The sequence below is a fragment of the Odontomachus brunneus genome, unplaced genomic scaffold (assembly GCF_010583005.1).
Source record: "Odontomachus brunneus isolate Ranch 3 - 2012 unplaced genomic scaffold, Obru_v1 Obru_scaffold_018, whole genome shotgun sequence".
In the NCBI taxonomy this organism is placed as follows: domain Eukaryota; kingdom Metazoa; phylum Arthropoda; class Insecta; order Hymenoptera; family Formicidae; genus Odontomachus; species Odontomachus brunneus.
This window is the reverse complement of record NW_022639468.1, coordinates 290273-307538: the sequence shown is the minus strand read 5'-3', so window position 1 is coordinate 307538 and position 17266 is coordinate 290273. Positions and strand designations below refer to the sequence as shown.

Sequence of the window (17266 nt, the reverse complement as noted above, 5' to 3'; positions counted from 1 at the left end):
AGAGAAAGTAAATCATAGACCAGGTCTAATAAAAAATACTCTGTTAACAGTCAATCTGGCCAACAGCTAACGACGCTACAATTTCCGCATAAATAGACACACGTTGTCGGTATTTTCGCACCGAGAGATAATTGCACACCTCTTTACACGACGATTTGTACACACTTTTGCTGATGAAATTAAGAGTGCATCAGATGGTCCAGTGTAAGAACCAACTTCTGAGAATTGATAAGAAAAAGAACAATTGATAAGATAAGAAAAGTCTCTCAATGTGGACCATCGACTGCGTTCCAAACTGCATCGAAAGAAAAAGTGCCTAAATCGTATTGAAACCAAATGTATGAGTATAAAAATCTACATTACGTACATACACTGTACTATTTGCATCATACGCTATAATACTATCGTTACATCCCGAACGTTTATCGGAGCTCTCTTCATTGCCTGTTTTATAGTAACATTTAAAATCTAAAGGACGTCCTTCCTAATGCCTCGCTTGCGGACCCTCCTCCAATTTTCGCCAGACAACCTGAAAACAAGAACAATTAATCATGCATATCACAAAAAGTCCTATCTCTGATAGCTGATTTAACGATATTTTTCAAGTTATATATAACAACGAGACTTTTATATATAACAACGAGAAATGAGAAGAAGCAACGTTTACTTACATTGCACATTTCTCTGACCAACGCCTTCTCACCGTCGTGACCTTCCTCTCTTTCTAATTGTTCTCTGACTTCAAGAACTTGAAGAGCGCGCACTACGGCTTCTGGTCGACTTCCTAGGTGAGGATTGTCATTTGGACTATTGGGGCTCTCCCAGACTTCGCCTGGTGGTACTTCCCAACCTTGCGCACGAGCTTGGAGAACGCTTTTGTCTTCCTCCAATTGCTTCACCCGTTGCTCCAAACTCCTCACATATTGCATAGTTTGATCTGCGAGAGATTCATCATTAAGTCATTTGAAAGTACAAAAAGATCTTATCGTTAGAACATCTGCGCACGATAGTGCGCATAACACGTGCGTGCTATTCGTACAATTGCAGGCGGTACATTATAATGTTACACTTTCACTTGCGTATGATCTATATTTATGATCTGCTAAGATTAGTATTACCACGCTTTCGTCAGGATCTCCCGCCATGAGAAATGAGTTACGTGAAATTACTATTTTCTACGTATTAAAATTAATGCTTCATCCTTACATACATTTATATACATGAGCTCCTTTTTTTCCGCGTTGGAAAACTGCGCGTTTTCGCATGCTAATAGCGGACGGGAAAGGGTCAGCATTTTTACTAGATTTTACCGTTAAATGTAGAAGTGTGCCTCGGCCTCGGCAACGCGGTCTCTTCGGCGTTCGTACTGGAACTCGATCCATCCCCGTCGTCCCTTTGACCACCACCACGTTCCTCGTCGAGGTACAGACACAGCTCTTTGAGTTCAAGATTGTCCTTAATCAGCTCCTGCTGCTTGTTGTCCAGCTGACGTAGTTTGTTCTGATAAGCCGAGACCTCCTGGCGCATAACACTCACCGTGTATCGGCCGAACCTCTGCCACTCTCTCGCCAACTTGCGACCCTTTTGTCGGTCGTCGTCCAAGAAACAGCAGAGATCGCGCAGTTCCTGGTTATCGTCGTTTAGTCTTTGGTTGGCCTCCTTCAACGCCCGCAGCTCATTCAGCTGGAAAACAGATAGCTTTATCAAGTTGTGCTCACACTGTAGTTCTTAAAGTTACTGCTTTCAAAAAATTCACTCTTGAAGAAATTTTATATCTTGATACACACGGATGTGAATATATATCCAAGAACATAAAAAAATACCTATATGTATATAATCTATGAATTTAAACTGTTGAAGTACTGTTATATCGAATTTTTTGTTAATAAGTAATTGATTCCACCTTGGAGACAAGACTTGCCAATGACGACGCAAAAATGATTAATTAATTACATTAACATGTCGCGTATTTATGTATTTATGTATTCACCGTACGCAACATCCTACATCTTTCATTAAGCCGGATAGCTCCTGCATTATTAATCGGCACGCGAGAGAAATAACGGAGTCATTGATCTCACGGGTGACGTATTCGCCGCGTGGTATACGCAGATTGCCGAAAAAAGTTCTCGCACATTCATCACGTGTGTATGAAGGATGCGTGACCAATGCCGGCCACGTTGTCTCGGTAGATTTGGCATTTTGCTTATCAAAAGAAACCGATTGTGTGTGTCCTCGCGATCGTTTGCGGTTTATCTCGCACGTATGCGTGACTCCTTGAAATTACGACGGTCGGCTCAACCTGTATGACCTACAACAGCCTCCCAAAAACTTCCGCGTAGCGCGCTAAGGATTTCAAGAACGCATTCCACATGGCCAAAAATATAACGTAATATATCACGATAAGGTGATATTCTTACGGTATAATAAAACTGGAGTAAAATGACAACGCTAAATAATAGATTTATCTGCTTAGTTATGAATTTTTGATAGACTTAAAGGTCACAGGATCCAATTTTTCCGTAATTTTTCAAATAGACTTCCTTTACTATCGTAATAGAATTTTAATTTAAAATTTAATCGTAGAATATTGTGTAATTTTAAGAAGACGCAATAAAAAAAACGACTTTTTTTGCCGACTTACATTCCCAAGTTTTACGACATAGACGATGTCTGATACGATCAGATTTGACGTGAATCATGAAAAGATAGAGTCGTAAAATTCAACCGGTACTCACCAAGCTCTGTATCTGGCGATTCTGCTCGGCGGCGAGCCTAGCGATGTCACTCTCGGTCTTCCGTACAAACTTGAGCATCTCCACAGGGCCGAGTCGCAGGAATTCGTCGTCGCTAATTCTCTGCCTGACCGGCACGCTCTGGCCGCTGCTCACCGCCGGGTATTGGCTGCTGGGTGGCAAATACGGGCCTTGACTGAGCTTAGGCTGCTGGAGGTAGGCTGGCTGCGGCTGCTGCTGGCTCTTAGACGCCGCCGACGCGCCGATCAACGCGTTAGCCGGCTGGGAATGATGATGATGGTGACGATGCTCTATTCTCGGGGAATACTTGCTCTGTGCATCCTTCTGTGACTGCTGCTGTGGTGGTTGTTGAGCCGGCTGTTGCGGCTGTTGCTGTTGATGTTGCTGCTGTGAAGACGGCAGTGGTGGCGGCAACGTGCGCGGTTGCGTGCTCTGATGATGGCTCAAGGCCGCGCCCGGACCTTGACTGCTGCCGGCCTGGCCCGAGCTCGGCGCCGACGACGCTCCGCTGGCGAAGTGAAGATGATTCTTCAGGATGCCACTGGTGGGCTGCGGCGGCGGCTGGTAACGCGGCGGCAGCTGGTCCACTGGCTTGATCACGTGCGGAGGATGCTGTTGCGGCTGCTGTTGCTGATGGTGCGGCTGCTGATGCTGCTGCTGCGGCTGGGACTTACTCTTATTGGACATCGCGGCTAATTTAGCTCCAGGCTGCGCCGTGTCCCATTTCAGAAAGTCCGCCGCGGTCTCCTCGCGTCGGCTCGCCTCGTTCGAACCGCCGAAATCTGGGTCAGCGCGCGGTCTCTCACGAGCAGGCCCAGTCCGCGCGACCGGCCCCGCGCGATACATACGTTCCCTCCACCGACCTCACGGGCCTCGCCTTATCGCCGTAGGGGGCCCTACTCGTGCGACGTGCTACTCTCTCGACGGCCGATTTCTGCTTTTCTTCTTCTTCCTTTTCTTCTTCTCTCGTATTCGCCTCCCTCTCTCTTTCTCTCACTTCTCTCTTGCCTGCGTCTTCTTTCGCGCGCTTCTCGTTCCGAACACCTGCACCTGCCAACGGCGCCTCGCTGTCGCGTGTCGTGATGAAACAGTGAGCTCTCGCAAAGAATACTTCTATTTTCCGTAATCCTTGCCGAAGGAATCTAGCGAGAATCGTCATCTGTTATGACTCAGTTATGACTGATTTCTTCAGCGTCACTTTCTTCTGTGCTATCTGTTTCGTAGGTAATGTTGCAATCTAAGAAGAGACACCGAAGCAGTTATCTCGCTGATAATTGTCGCATGATTAACCGTAGATAAAAAAATTTGATTAATAGTTATTTTTTCAAATTATTATCTTGCGTTGTGTATTATCTTGTGTATTATCTTGCGTTGCGCGACCGTGTATTATGAAGAAGAAATTACACCTTGATTGTAGAACGTATCAAATAAATAATGAGTCACACCAAGCATCTTGAATCATGCACTGTACACTTCAGAAGTGATCGTAAAAGTCACGTTATCACTTCGGAGCTAAATCGGTTATCGTGCAAGTCGGACAACACTATCATTGTCCTGAAGTATTCACCGAGTCAGTATGTATTTAAATGTATTCAATGAATACATTTATAGCGTATACGTTGAATACTATTCACTTACACATACACAATTAAGACTAGTCTTGTGCCGCGATACCGTTCAATTCGCACACGCACAAGCGTCACTCGCGACGGGGACCGTCGCGATCGCACAATCGCAGCCTTCGCATTAAACTCAAGCCCATGCCGCCGCTGACAATCGACATACCAGTCTCTCTCTCTTTCTCTCTCTCTCGTACACTAATCCCCGGTACAGTGCCACGAGTAACACCAATTCCCCTCTATCGGCATTCACCCGCCTCCTGTCTCTTTCTCCGGCTTCGTACACGAAAAGGAACACCCTGCGTCTCGGTACAGCGAAAGTTCCAATGAAGCATGAGTCGCAACCGATTTTCTCTCAGCATCCACGCGTCCTCCGCTTCTCTTCAACCTCGTGAAAGGAAGAGAACATTTCTTTTATCCCGATAGAACGTAGCAAGTCTCAGTCGAGCACGAATTATTCCAATCGCCTCTCTATCAGCGTTTAGCACGTGTCACTCGTTGGGAAGAATACTCTCGCCTCTGTATACTGCCAGTGCTAACTAAACTCATACTAGTTCCTGTTTATCAGCATATTAATACGTCGCACATCCTCCTGCTAGCGCGGAAGCATAATGCTCTCTTCACCTTGACGTGACGTAAATCCCTGCGAAACACGAGTCACACTGTTCATTAGTATTCACACATAACACATGTTAGTCTTCACCTCTCCCTGCAATCGCCGATTACTTTGATCGATTCCAGAGTTCCTCAACTCGGAAATCACGGATTGTTCACCTTCGAGCAATTCAGTTCTATGTAACTGTCATACTGCCTGCATAATTGACATTGGGGAAGCCGTTTAATCCGTGCTGTATTCCGATCTTATGATCGTCGTCGTCGTCTTCGTTGTCCTGGTGTTGCTGAGGAGCTTCCCCCCGCATCTGGACTCGCGTTCTTGCAAAACACGCGCATTCCGCGCGCTGTCAGTTGATCGCGCCTACGTGCGTCGACCACGAGACGTTGGGCCCAATTTCTAGGGGCTCGTTCAGGACTCGTCGTCGTCGTCGTGATCGCTCAACGTCCTCCTCACGAAAGCCTCTTACCGGTTACCGTGAGACTGCCGTGGCTGCACACCGCGCTGGTAATGCCCTGGCTCGTTTGGCCACCGCCGCACGCCGGGTCCCCGTTTTTCTCGCCGCGGGGCCACATTTCACTGGGATGGATGCCCAGTGCCGTACTCAGCCGAGTCAACCAAACTGGGTGAAACTTGAACATCGTACGCGCACATAATTTGGAGAACGTTGCGTTTCGATTGTCTTGATATCGCGACGAGATTACGAGGTTGCATCGCATCTTAGTTACAAACTAACGATATACTTTGCTGCATGAAAGTTTTGATTGACTTTTGCGTGCAATACATCTCACACGATTGTACTTATTTTTTTCTCTGCAGTGTCTTTGCATTAAGTTTGAAGTTTCAGTTAAACTATTGGAGTTTGCATATCTTTCTTCTTCCTTTTCCTGTATAATATTGATCATAAATCTCATTATAATTATTTCTATAAAGATTTTCATATTATGTATTTTACATTTCGAATTATCTTCAGTTCACCTCTCAACTGTGATAATGAGTTCTCTCTTTAAGGAAAGAGATACTTACTTCCGAAAAGGCTCTATTCGTTATGGCTTCGCCCGATGCAATCAGCTTCCGAGTATCTGAAAACCACGAATTTGTTGTTAAATCTGCTCTATCCGTTTTGAGGCCCACAGGTTCACGCGAACTCGTCGATATATGCCGAATCGTAAACTCGCAAGGATCATTATGCGAATGTATCTATTTTCCCCCACGCGAGTTCCGACATGTATAACTCGCGTCAAAATCACGTACTAACAGTATGGCGGTTACTCGTGGGACGTGAAGCGATTGCCGGGCCTTACGGGCCCCGGCGCGGGAACGTGCCGCGATGTCCCGATTGGCTCGAGTAAAGGCGAAGGGAAAGGGTTGAAGCGCGTGAGCTCTAAAATCGTGGGAGGTTGCGGGATCCGAGGTCGGCACGCAGAGTCTCTCGGCTCGTCGGTGCCTAATAGCGACGTCGAGGAGATCGATGATGATAAATATACCATATTGCAATGCGCTAATGTGAGTGTGTGTAATTGCTTTTTTCTCTCAAAAGTACCAAGCATAGTACATAGATTGTTCTCGTGATTCATTCTCGTTTATTTTGTCGCGTATCGAAGTGTATATTCTTTATAAAGAAAATTAATTAATTCAAAGAAATCGACATAAATCTATTCTGCAGTATTACAATTTCCTTACTTTGAAAAATAATCATCAGTTCCGAAAATCAGAGAATCGATTGAGTTTCAGAATGGAAAGTTTTTACTAAGCAATTTATAGTAATTAAATACTCTTACATGATATCAAAAGATAAGAGATCGGTATGTTTAACATGCGACCTAGGTGCTCGCGGTAACTCCCACAATTACCCGTAGAATTTCTTGTGAGACTTTCCGAACGTCTGACTTTTCAACGGAAAACATTGATTCGACTAACAAAGGAATATTAGCAGGCGGGTACAAACACGGGCCATGTAATTCCCATCAATGCATTGTGTCGATGGAAAGAAGCACTTCCTTCACCAGTTATGACTGTCTGTAATTACACATGAATTGCTCAGGAATATACATGCAAGTCTAATTACTTTTTGTCACAATCTATTTCTAGAGTGAGCTATTTGAGAGAGAAGAGTTATAAATTATTTTGTGACTTTATATATTAACTAATATATATATATATATATATATATATATATATATATATATATATGTATATATATATATATATATAATAACTAATTTATATATTAACTAATATATATATATATATATAATAACTAATTTATATATTAACTAATATATATATATATATATAATAACTAATTTATATATTAACTAATTCAACTGAATTGTGTGAATTGTGCAATTTAGAGTTTAAACAATTTTCGTTATTCTTTTGCAATTTGTACTACATGCTTTAAAGTTGGAATTTAAATAAGTTGCGATACCATAAAGTTTGTCCGTCAGTTTCACAGACTGTACTGCGCGACAGGTGTTACTTCTTTCTTTACGTTCGTTCACCGGCTAAAGCAATCTTCGAAAATATTCTACCTGCCTGCGCAGTCCGATACAAATACGTCGAAGGCGCACCTGCGTTCCAGTGACGTTTACGTTTTACGTTCACTGACGGGGTGCTTGACAAATGAAGGCAGCAGGTAAAATTCCAAAGCATCCCTTTAAATCCGGTTTCTCTAGCTATCGTAGTGCATCGGAAAATACTCCCATCAAGTCAAGAAGTCGAACACGCCTATTGTAGTCACACAAAAAGAATTCCTTTATCATGTAAATACCACTTAAATACCATATCCAAACACAACGACTATGTATAAGACAGTTGAGATGCAGTGCTATTGAATACATCATCTTGAAGCAAATCAAAACCAATCAAGGTAATTTCAAATAGTATAAAAATACATATTATAAATAGTATAATAATACATATAAATATACATATAAATATATAATAATATAATATACATATTATAAAAATATAAATATATAATAATATAATATACATAAATAAAATAATATAATATATAAAAAAATAATATAATAATATAATATAATATATACATACATAATACATACATATATAATATATATATACATAAATAATATAATATATAAAAATATAAATATATAATAATATAATATACATATTATAAAATATAATAATATAATATACATATTATAAAAGACTCATTGATCATAAAGGAATATAAATTTGCAAACAGTGTCTTATATGCAAATAATATTAATGCAGTACAATCAATCAATACACACACATATATGTGTGTTAAATACTTTTGACTAAATTTTGTACTGACTACGTACCGCTAGTTTTAACAACAAAATTTATGATGTTGCTAGATATTTATTTTATTATTAAATTCCTTGAAATATGTTTCACCTGGTCTATTCTTTTCAGCTGCACTGCTAAACTGGTGCAATAAGTTGGAGTGAGAAAACATATACTTATTTCACTTTAATTTATTGCACCAGTTTAGCAGTGCAACTGAAAAGAACAGACCAACCATCAACAATTTCGTGATGACTAACAGAACTCGGGAAGAACATTGACATTGCCGACTGTGTGACACACGAACATCACTCATTGCTTTCGACAGCTTGCCTCACGAGGTAGGTTTACTTTAAAAGATATTTTAGCAATATGTTGCCACGATAAGCGCGTATAAGAGCGATAAGAGCGATAATTCGCAGAGAAGACTTTTTTTGCAGGTTTAAAGCGTGTAATACACTGATTTAAAAATATATATCTCAAACTATCATCACATAGCAACAATCGAAACTTAATTCAGTCCTTTCGAGAAACTGCTCCATGCTGTACTCATGTTCAGTAACTACATAATGATATTTTGTCATAAGAAACTTATGAAACGCACTCTCGACGTTTCTGACGACGATAATTCGTGTCAGACTCACTCTCGGTTAGCAAAAATCGAAAAACACGTAACAGCTTTCCTGGATCTGAACTATCGCGCCGCCATTGCAGCTGTTTACGATTTTGATCGATTAGTCATATCGATTGGATATATCGATTCATATATATCGATACTCTCGGGCTTATCGATATGCGATAAGCCAACCAATCGCGAGAAGCTTAAAAGTCCCGGCCTAACCGCCAGCCGTCACGATAAGACGTATTCGAACAAGTTTGGACCTTGTGATTTTTTGGAACGTGCCTTGGAATTTTCCAAGACTTTACTCTCGAAATATATCATAAATCGGAATAATGGAGTTAGAACATAACTCTTAGAGAAGCTTGGAGCTAAATATTGAAGTTGAAGTTGAATCACGAGAAGCCTAAAAGCTGGTTTATGATGGTCGTAATCCGTTACCTTAAGCCAGCGGTACACGATGCTTGTTTTCATGCTGAATTGCTTGCTAGATGGAAATACTCTGTTCTGATTGGTGCATTTGAAGACGGACCAATCAGAATAGAGTATTTCCATCCAGTAAGCAATCCAACACGAAAACAAGTATCATGTGTCGCTGGCTTTATGCCGAAACCGTAAAAATTGACTAATCATATTATTATTCTTCTATAATTCGACTATGGCTATGTTCCGAAATTCACTGCGAGTACTGAAAATCTATAATTCATGTCACGTATACTATAGAATTTCAGTGAATTTCGGAACGCACCCTATGATTGATCAATTTTTTACGGTTCCGGCATACGTTAACGGATTACGGCCATCATAACCAAAGTTTTTATAGGGCCTGAGCACAAAGATTGTCGCAATCATTTCCGTTCGTAGATGTAAGTCATCTATGTAGACAATGAATAATCTATGGATATCGTTTAAAAAACGTATGACGTTAAAAAATTAAGAAAAATTTATTTTTTCTCTTAATCTTTAGAATTTCAGTGTAAATTGTGTAGACGTTGTTTCCTAAACAAGTTAGAGTCCACAGAATATGTCTTATGATTCTTATCTTCTGAAAAAGCGATCGGTAGCAATCTCAAGAAGTACCGACCTTTCGACGACAGATGGCGCGGAACGCGCAAAAGACAACCACATTCATACCGCGTCCGCTGGCATAGCACATTCGAGCCGGAGGGCGATACCCAACTTGCGGCGAATAAAAGAAAATCAATGCCCGGAACGCCGCCGTCATCTCCGTGCGCGAGGTGTGTCGAGGGCAACGAAGACGGTCTCGGACGAGCTTGAACGCGGCTCCACCACGTATAAAGCCGCGCGTCTTGAACAAAGAGCAAGAACTTTCCCACGAGGGTTACACGGATTTCGCGAGCGGTTCCGAGGGTGGTAGAGCGAGAAAGAAAGAAAGAGGTACATCGGCCGAGTCACGTTCTGCCGAGCGGTATCGCATTTCTCACACGAGCGATCGGCCGCCCTTTGTAATCATGATACTCGAAAACACCATCCGTCAGCGACTTGGCAAACACAGCAGAAGCGTTCGCAGCACGAACGTCCAACAGGATCTGCGTGCGATATATCGGATCAGAGTTTGCAATCCCGACTAGATGCGATGGCGACGTGCGAAGGAGCAGGCCAGGTAATTCCGCAAATATTTCTAATAACACATACACACACATACAGTTGTGTATAAAGTAGAACAATAGTGGCCTGGTTTACATCGTCAAAACGTTAGTACGCGTATTAAATTTGATGCGCACCAATGCTTTAATACGGGTGCGTTTACATCGAACGTACTAAAGGAAAAATATACGAATTCATGTCGATTGTCTCCTAATCGTATTTGGAATTGCAATTTGCTTGAGATAGCTTTGTTCAACAGTCAGAATGTATAATTCTAAAAATGTTCTCCTTTCTTCTTTTTTCTAATTTATACAAGACCTTCCCTTATAGAAATATCATACTAAGAATCATTGATAATTACTTATTTTCAGTATTAAAAATACTGGATAATAAGTAATTATCAATGATTCTTAGTATGATATTTCTATAAGGATTTTTACAAGACATTTTACTATAATATAATTTGAGAGAAACCAACGATTACCGATAACACCGATTTTATCCTTCCAACATTCGTTTCATGTTTCGTCATATCGTCATTTGTATCACTTGATACGCGTATTAGTTTAATACGATACTCCTTGATGCGCTCGTACCAAATTGATCCGTCAGTGTTTATGTCGTGCGTATTAAATATTTAGTACGAATTTAACCAGATACGAATATAGTATTTGATACGCGTATCAAGTACACGATGTAAACTAAGATAGTGTCAAACGAAGGAATGCGCTATTGACGCTAATGTATCTTTGTCGCTTTTTAGATGTGCGATAAGGATAGAATAACACGTCAGTAGCATTGATAGTATATTTTCCGAACGCACCCGAAGAATTAAATGAGCGATATGACAGATCGTAACAAATAACACGGAGTAATGAGAAGTTTATTAATAGTAGCCGTGAAAAGTGTTTATTTTAGTGTTCAGATTTTTTGTGGAGATAACTTTCGTGGAACAGATATAAACTTGGATAGAAATGTGTTAGAACACATGAGCCAGTTTAGTAGATCGGAGAATACAGAATTTGCAATGTAAAACAAGATATTTATAGACACATATAGGCGATATACCTAAGACACATAAAAAAGTAGAATGCAGACACAAAGTAGGGTAGAATTTGAGACGTCGAAGGTATCACCACCTTTTCTTGGCAAGGTGCAAGATTCAAATAGCCGGTGTTTTCAATGAAATAAAAATAAATCAAGTTGAATTTCTTTACAGGTAATCTTTTTTTATTTTTATTTCACTTCGTCTTTTATTTTTTATGGTTTAATGTTTACATTAACAAGTATGTATAATCGATATATAATTATGTGTAAAATTACGTAACAGTAGACATCTTACTTTTAGACTATATCTATTTTTAAGCTTGTTAAGATTAAAACAGTAAATAGGCGTCTTGCGTTCCTGTTTTTCCTTTTACACGAGATTACATCACACTTGCGATCTTGCGCAGTTTCGCAGAATATACTGAAGAAAAAAGAATGGCAAAAAAATTAAACAAGATAATATAACTCAAACGTTTTTGTCGCGGTAAGTCGTTCGTTCTCTTGCGTAATTTGATTTCACGAAGCATGAGCCGAAATGTTTTTCGTCGCATTTAGTCTTAAACTTAATAACACGTTGCACACGATATCATTATAATTTTTTACTGTTCACACATAATTGCAGGCTATGCAACGTGATTCCAAACTTCAAAAATACGTGCAATATATTCGAAAGCGCGATGGAAAAAGTTCATATCGATTGAAAATATTTTCTTTAAGGCATAATACCAGTTTTTTTCTGATTTCTTGACATGCTAATCTATATTGAGAAAAAATACCTAAGAAATAAAAAATATTTATTCACGGTTGATATTATATTTATAATAACATATTTACTTATTATAATATAAAATATTTTTCAAATAAGAAAATATACATTTTCTTAAACTCTTATCTTTTCATAGAAGTAATTGTTTATTCTATTTAAATAACACTTATTCTATTTAAATAAAAGAATTCAGATTTAAGTGAATATATTATTAATACTCACCAAATAAATATATACACAACAAAAAGAGATATACAAGAGAATGCACACAATCAGAAATATTTAGTTGCAAGTAACATAGATGCATTACCTTAATTATCTTTGTATAATGGCAATACATATAGTTAATATGACTTAATTACTTTGGTGCACAAATTACATCAGTGTAATTGTGACAAACAGAAATTGGTTGGGGTGATATTTACCATGAATATTCTGATTGCAACAATCAGGTGTCACTGTGATTTAACAAATACTTTGTGGTTACAGCCACATTTGGTTGTTCCTCATTTTATTATTAGTCTAGTTGGTACAACCAGATTTATGTGTGGATCAATCACGTCTGCTTTTTTTACGTATAATTTTACACGTTCCTGACTATAAATAATTATGATTAATAAGCAGTGATATAATCGCATCGCACACGGAAAAAAAGGTTTGGTTGAATTAATCAAATATCTGGTCGAATATGAACGATCCAGAAATTTCGATTGAAGTAACCTGAATTCTGTTTAAGTCAACCAAAAATCTTGTTAACTTAAACAGAATTCAGATTATTTCAATCGGAATTTCTAGATCGTTTATATTCGACCAGATATTTGGTTAATTCAACCAAACCTTTTTTCCCGTGTACAATTTTTGCAAGCGATTATCATAAAGTTATTGATATGATGGAAACATTTGCATATATATTTTTTTATTTCATGAATATAAAACTGAGAAGAAAATATTCGAGAAAAATATTTTTTGCGAGATATAACATTTATTTCTATGAAATAAAGTTTATTTCTGTAAAACAAAATTCATTTCTGTGAATAAAGCTTACATCCCACGAATAAATTTTCAAGTATTTTTTTCTCAGTATATACAAATATATCGAGGTCATTCATTATAAGTTATTGAAAATGTTATAAACATCTCCGCGCGAGAAGAATTTAAGGATATAAGAAGTTCTAGTCCATAGAACACTTACAGTCTATAGAAATTGGGGAATATGCTACTGCACGTTTGAACGCGTATGTGTGTGTGTGTGTGTGTATAAAGTTGTTCTAATTTTAGTGTACAAGCGTCTCTCCTCCATGAGAGTTCTCGAAATTATGTTACATCATTTTTCACAAGATCTGGAAATAACTCGTAATTCACGGCGTCGATGATTTCGCGAGCATTATTTATACTCTGTGCGTAAAACTTAAATATAACTGACGTTAACAGCAAGTAGTATCGCGGGTAGTTATACACGGAGCGAGAGTTACTACAAATAAATTACTAAAAAACAAAAGAAAATTGCTGAATTATCAACGAGACATTGATAAGTCGAAGTATGTATAATAGCTAGATAATGAGCGTGCTGGCAATCACGTGACAGGAAACTACTCGTTCGAACCGTTCGTCTTTCTTCATTATTCAATTAATTTCCTGTAAGTTTCACATGCGACACCACAACATTACGCCACATATATTTCAAATGCGCGTAAATAAGAATGTCTCTTTTCGCAAATACTGAAATCCCTGCGATAAGAATTAACAATTCACAATCTTTTGCATACATCGCAGATTACCTAGGACAATTCTCAAGTAGAACTTTCCGAGTCTCTCTATCTTGTTTGATAGTCGATTCATATCGACTATCGAAATTTGACAATCGAATTAATACCGCGAATTGTATTATCCAGCAGGGAATTCGTCGTAATGTAGCTTTCCGGCACGAGCATACACTCGCGACAGCAGTAATTGAAGAATATTAAATTGAAAGCTCATTATCTGTGTTAGACAAGATATTAGTTATCGTCACTTCGAAGTATATTTCCATTCGTATACGCGTATCCATAAACGACCTGATAATTGCGGCCGCGATAACAATCGTGTACTTCGGCATATTTTCTTTCCTTAAAACTTACGAGTATATCATTTTGATAATTCGCCTTTTAATTAGGTTCATTCCACGTGCCTGATAGCCTTACGATCGAATATCACCCGTGTTTAGAAACACGAACGCGACGGAGATATCTGGAAAGCCACTCGTCTGACTCGTTCACGCGAGCAGACGCATACGGATGATTCAATCCGCGCAGCTGTGATGCGAGAGAAAAAAAGAGATAAAAGAAAAAAGTCATGTTACTCGTTTTACGTAACGCGTCACTTCCGCGCGGAAGAACCTATCCCGCCGTCGCGACGTATCTCGTAAAAATTACGTGAGAGTCGCAACATTCTGAATCCTTCATCGAATTGATGACTTTCCGTCGCATGTTCGCGTTCACTTTGTTGTAATTTTCCACTCGTTTCACAAGAGTCTAATCGTGAAATATTAGATCGGTCTGCAAGAGACAACTATCTCTCTCTTTCCACATAACGGATACGTACCGCGGAAAAAACCGCAAACCCTTATCTCGAGCATGATACGCCTCATTTTTGCGTATCATTTTCAGTCGCTATATTCTCTCCGTTGTTATTAAATTAATCGCGAATTAAATGTCGGGGTTAATGCAACAGACAGCGAAATCGAGCGGCGCCAGCTCGTCCGAAGGAGATTTTAGAACATCTCCCTCTCCCCTGGCTTAATTATTCAAAATATTCGATATATCTTGCGATACATCAAAAATTCACCGAATCGTAACGAGTGCGAATTTCCTGCGGGGAAAAGTAGGACGTGTGTGGGTGATGCTTCTTAACTTCGCATCGCGTCCCGGCTATCTTTTTATTGATGTCGTACAAGTAGCGTGGATCGATAAGCACGCATAGAAATGTAACATCGACAAGATATTGGCGACACAACACTGTATAACTCGGTAAGAACGCATTGCGATTTACTTCTTATCTCTCTCTCTCTCTTTCTCTCTTCCTATTTTCTTTCTATTGCACAGCTCATTTTAACTTTGTCATTATTTCATCACATAGCGACATATTGTGACTCAGAGAAAAACATAGTGACAACTGTACGAGTTTTGTTTGCAAAGAATTGTAATATGCATAGTTGAATAACTACACCGAGAGAAAAAATATTTGAAAAATAAAATATATTCATTTGACGAGCACTATAATATTTACTTAAATCTAAATTCTTTTATTTAAATAGAATAGAAATAATTGCTCTCATGAGAAACTAAGGTTTTAAGAAAATATACGTTTTCTTATTTGGAAAATATTTTATATTAATACAAGTAAATGTGTATTATTATATATAATACTTACCGAATAAATATTTTTGAAGGTATAAAGATTGAAAAATCTTTAAAAAGCTTATTGTGATTAGTGATGCAATTAAAAATTTTGTTTTCTCTCTTGTTTATTTAACACATCGTAAAATAATATTATTAGTCGCATGAATAACTGCGATAGGCTTTTAGGACCGGTTCTTCAATGATAGTTTAAACTTAGATTTCAACTTAAACTCTGTTTAAACTAAACAAACGCATTGTTAGGATAGAATTTGAACTTGAATTCAAGTTTAAACTGCTATTGAAAAATCAGCCCTTAATAGCTCTTAATGGCCGCATTCTTCAATCTTCATTTCTATTTAAATTTTAGAGCCGTCACATATGATTTGTTAAATATTAATATATATATATATATATTTAATAAATATATATATATATATATATATATATATATATATATTAATATATATATATATATTTCTTAGATACTTTTTCTTTACTAGGATACTAAATATGTATACATTAATTTCAATGTACAGAAAATTGTACAAGTCTAAATTAATCTAATGTAATCGACTCGGCGTCGACCAAGAGGACGACACGCGCGCTGGCAAGTTGCAAAAAAATCGGAGCAAAACACAAGCTGTGAATACAGATGTATGTATTCATGTTTTCTTGTTCTCCCCCTCCCTCTCTCTCTTTCCCTTTTTCTCGCGTGAAAATGTATTCTGATACAATTATAATACATATAATAATTATAATGTAATATATAGTTTTATAAATTACATACACATACACACACATATTAATTCTACATACTACGCTCGTATAATTGTCATCTATAAATCGTCATGTGCCTTTTGCTTTCTCCCTTTTTCTCTCAGAGCGTGACTATAATATAAATATTCTAATTTTATCAAGATGCACATGTACTACATACGTCTCTTATATATTCCGAAACCATTAGAACATATTTCCACATGATGAAATATTTCTTTGCACAATCTAGTAATACAAACCGGTCAGCGGTTATCAATTTTAATCGTCGTGTTTCGTTGATAACAACAATATTAACAACTGTCAAGCACGCGAAGCAATTTGATATTAATGAAGACAGTCCGCGCCGCGGCCGATGCGGACTCTTAATGTATCACTGTGATAACTATCGCGACGATCGCGTGCCGAGAGGGTTAATCTTTCGCGTGTGCAGTCACCTGTGCAGAAGGCGCGTCGCGTCGCGCTATGTCGCCGGCATTTATCGCGCGTGGCCTTCGGTTACGCGACGTCCGCATCCGTGAAAAAAGCGAGCGCGCGTGGCGTGCACGTTTCAGTACGACGCTGACCGTCGCCGGGTGAACAGCGGTAGGTAGTGTTGCGTTGTCGTGAGTTGTACGAAAAAGAAGAAGGCAAAAAGAACCGGTCAATCGAGCGTCGTTGAGTTGGCGCGATCCGATAATCGACTCGGCGTCGACCAAGAGGACGGCACGCGCGCCGGCGAGCTGCAGGAAAATCGGAGCAAAACACAAGCTGTACATACAGATGTATGTATTCATCAAGTTTTCTTGCTCTCCCCCCCCCCCCC

The 17266-nt window shown here is 38.9% G+C and overlaps 2 protein-coding genes across 3 annotated transcripts in view; one reads left to right on the top strand and one right to left on the bottom strand.

Annotated features, from left to right (window-relative positions):
• Window positions 1–24: 24 nt before the first annotated feature.
• On the bottom strand, window positions 25–6233 carry LOC116841826 (coiled-coil domain-containing protein 85C). Its single transcript, XM_032810228.1, has 5 exons — window positions 6015–6233; window positions 2739–5875; window positions 1311–1683; window positions 672–937; window positions 25–529 (listed from the first exon to the last, which is right to left on the bottom strand). The coding sequence occupies exons 2-5, from the start codon at window positions 3600–3602 to the stop codon at window positions 485–487; spliced, it is 1548 nt and encodes a 515-aa protein (XP_032666119.1). The 5' UTR covers window positions 3603–5875; window positions 6015–6233; the 3' UTR covers window positions 25–484.
• Window positions 6234–10060: 3827 nt separating this feature from the next.
• The window catches only part of LOC116841737 (oxidative stress-induced growth inhibitor 1-like), a 24744-nt gene continuing 17538 nt past the window's right edge, over window positions 10061–17266 (top strand). Inside the window, exon 1 of one of the 2 annotated variants that reach the window (XM_032810047.1) lies at window positions 10061–10513. The gene's annotated coding sequence lies outside the window, so the exon portion shown is untranslated. Of the gene's footprint in view, window positions 10514–16880; window positions 17226–17266 lie in introns of those variants that run through there. The other variant, XM_032810046.1, reaches the window with a different exon arrangement.

Coding starts and splice junctions, on each gene's coding strand:
- LOC116841826 (XM_032810228.1), bottom strand. CDS start 3,602: ATGTATCGCGCGGGGCCGGTCGCGCGGACTGGGCCTGCTCGTGAGAGA. Junction 1,684..2,738: donor ATCGCCAGATACAGAGCTTG/GTGAGTACCGGT, acceptor TCTGTTTTCCAG/CTGAATGAGCTGCGGGCGTT. Junction 938..1,310: donor GCACACTTCTACATTTAACG/GTAAAATCTAGT, acceptor AATCTCTCGCAG/ATCAAACTATGCAATATGTG.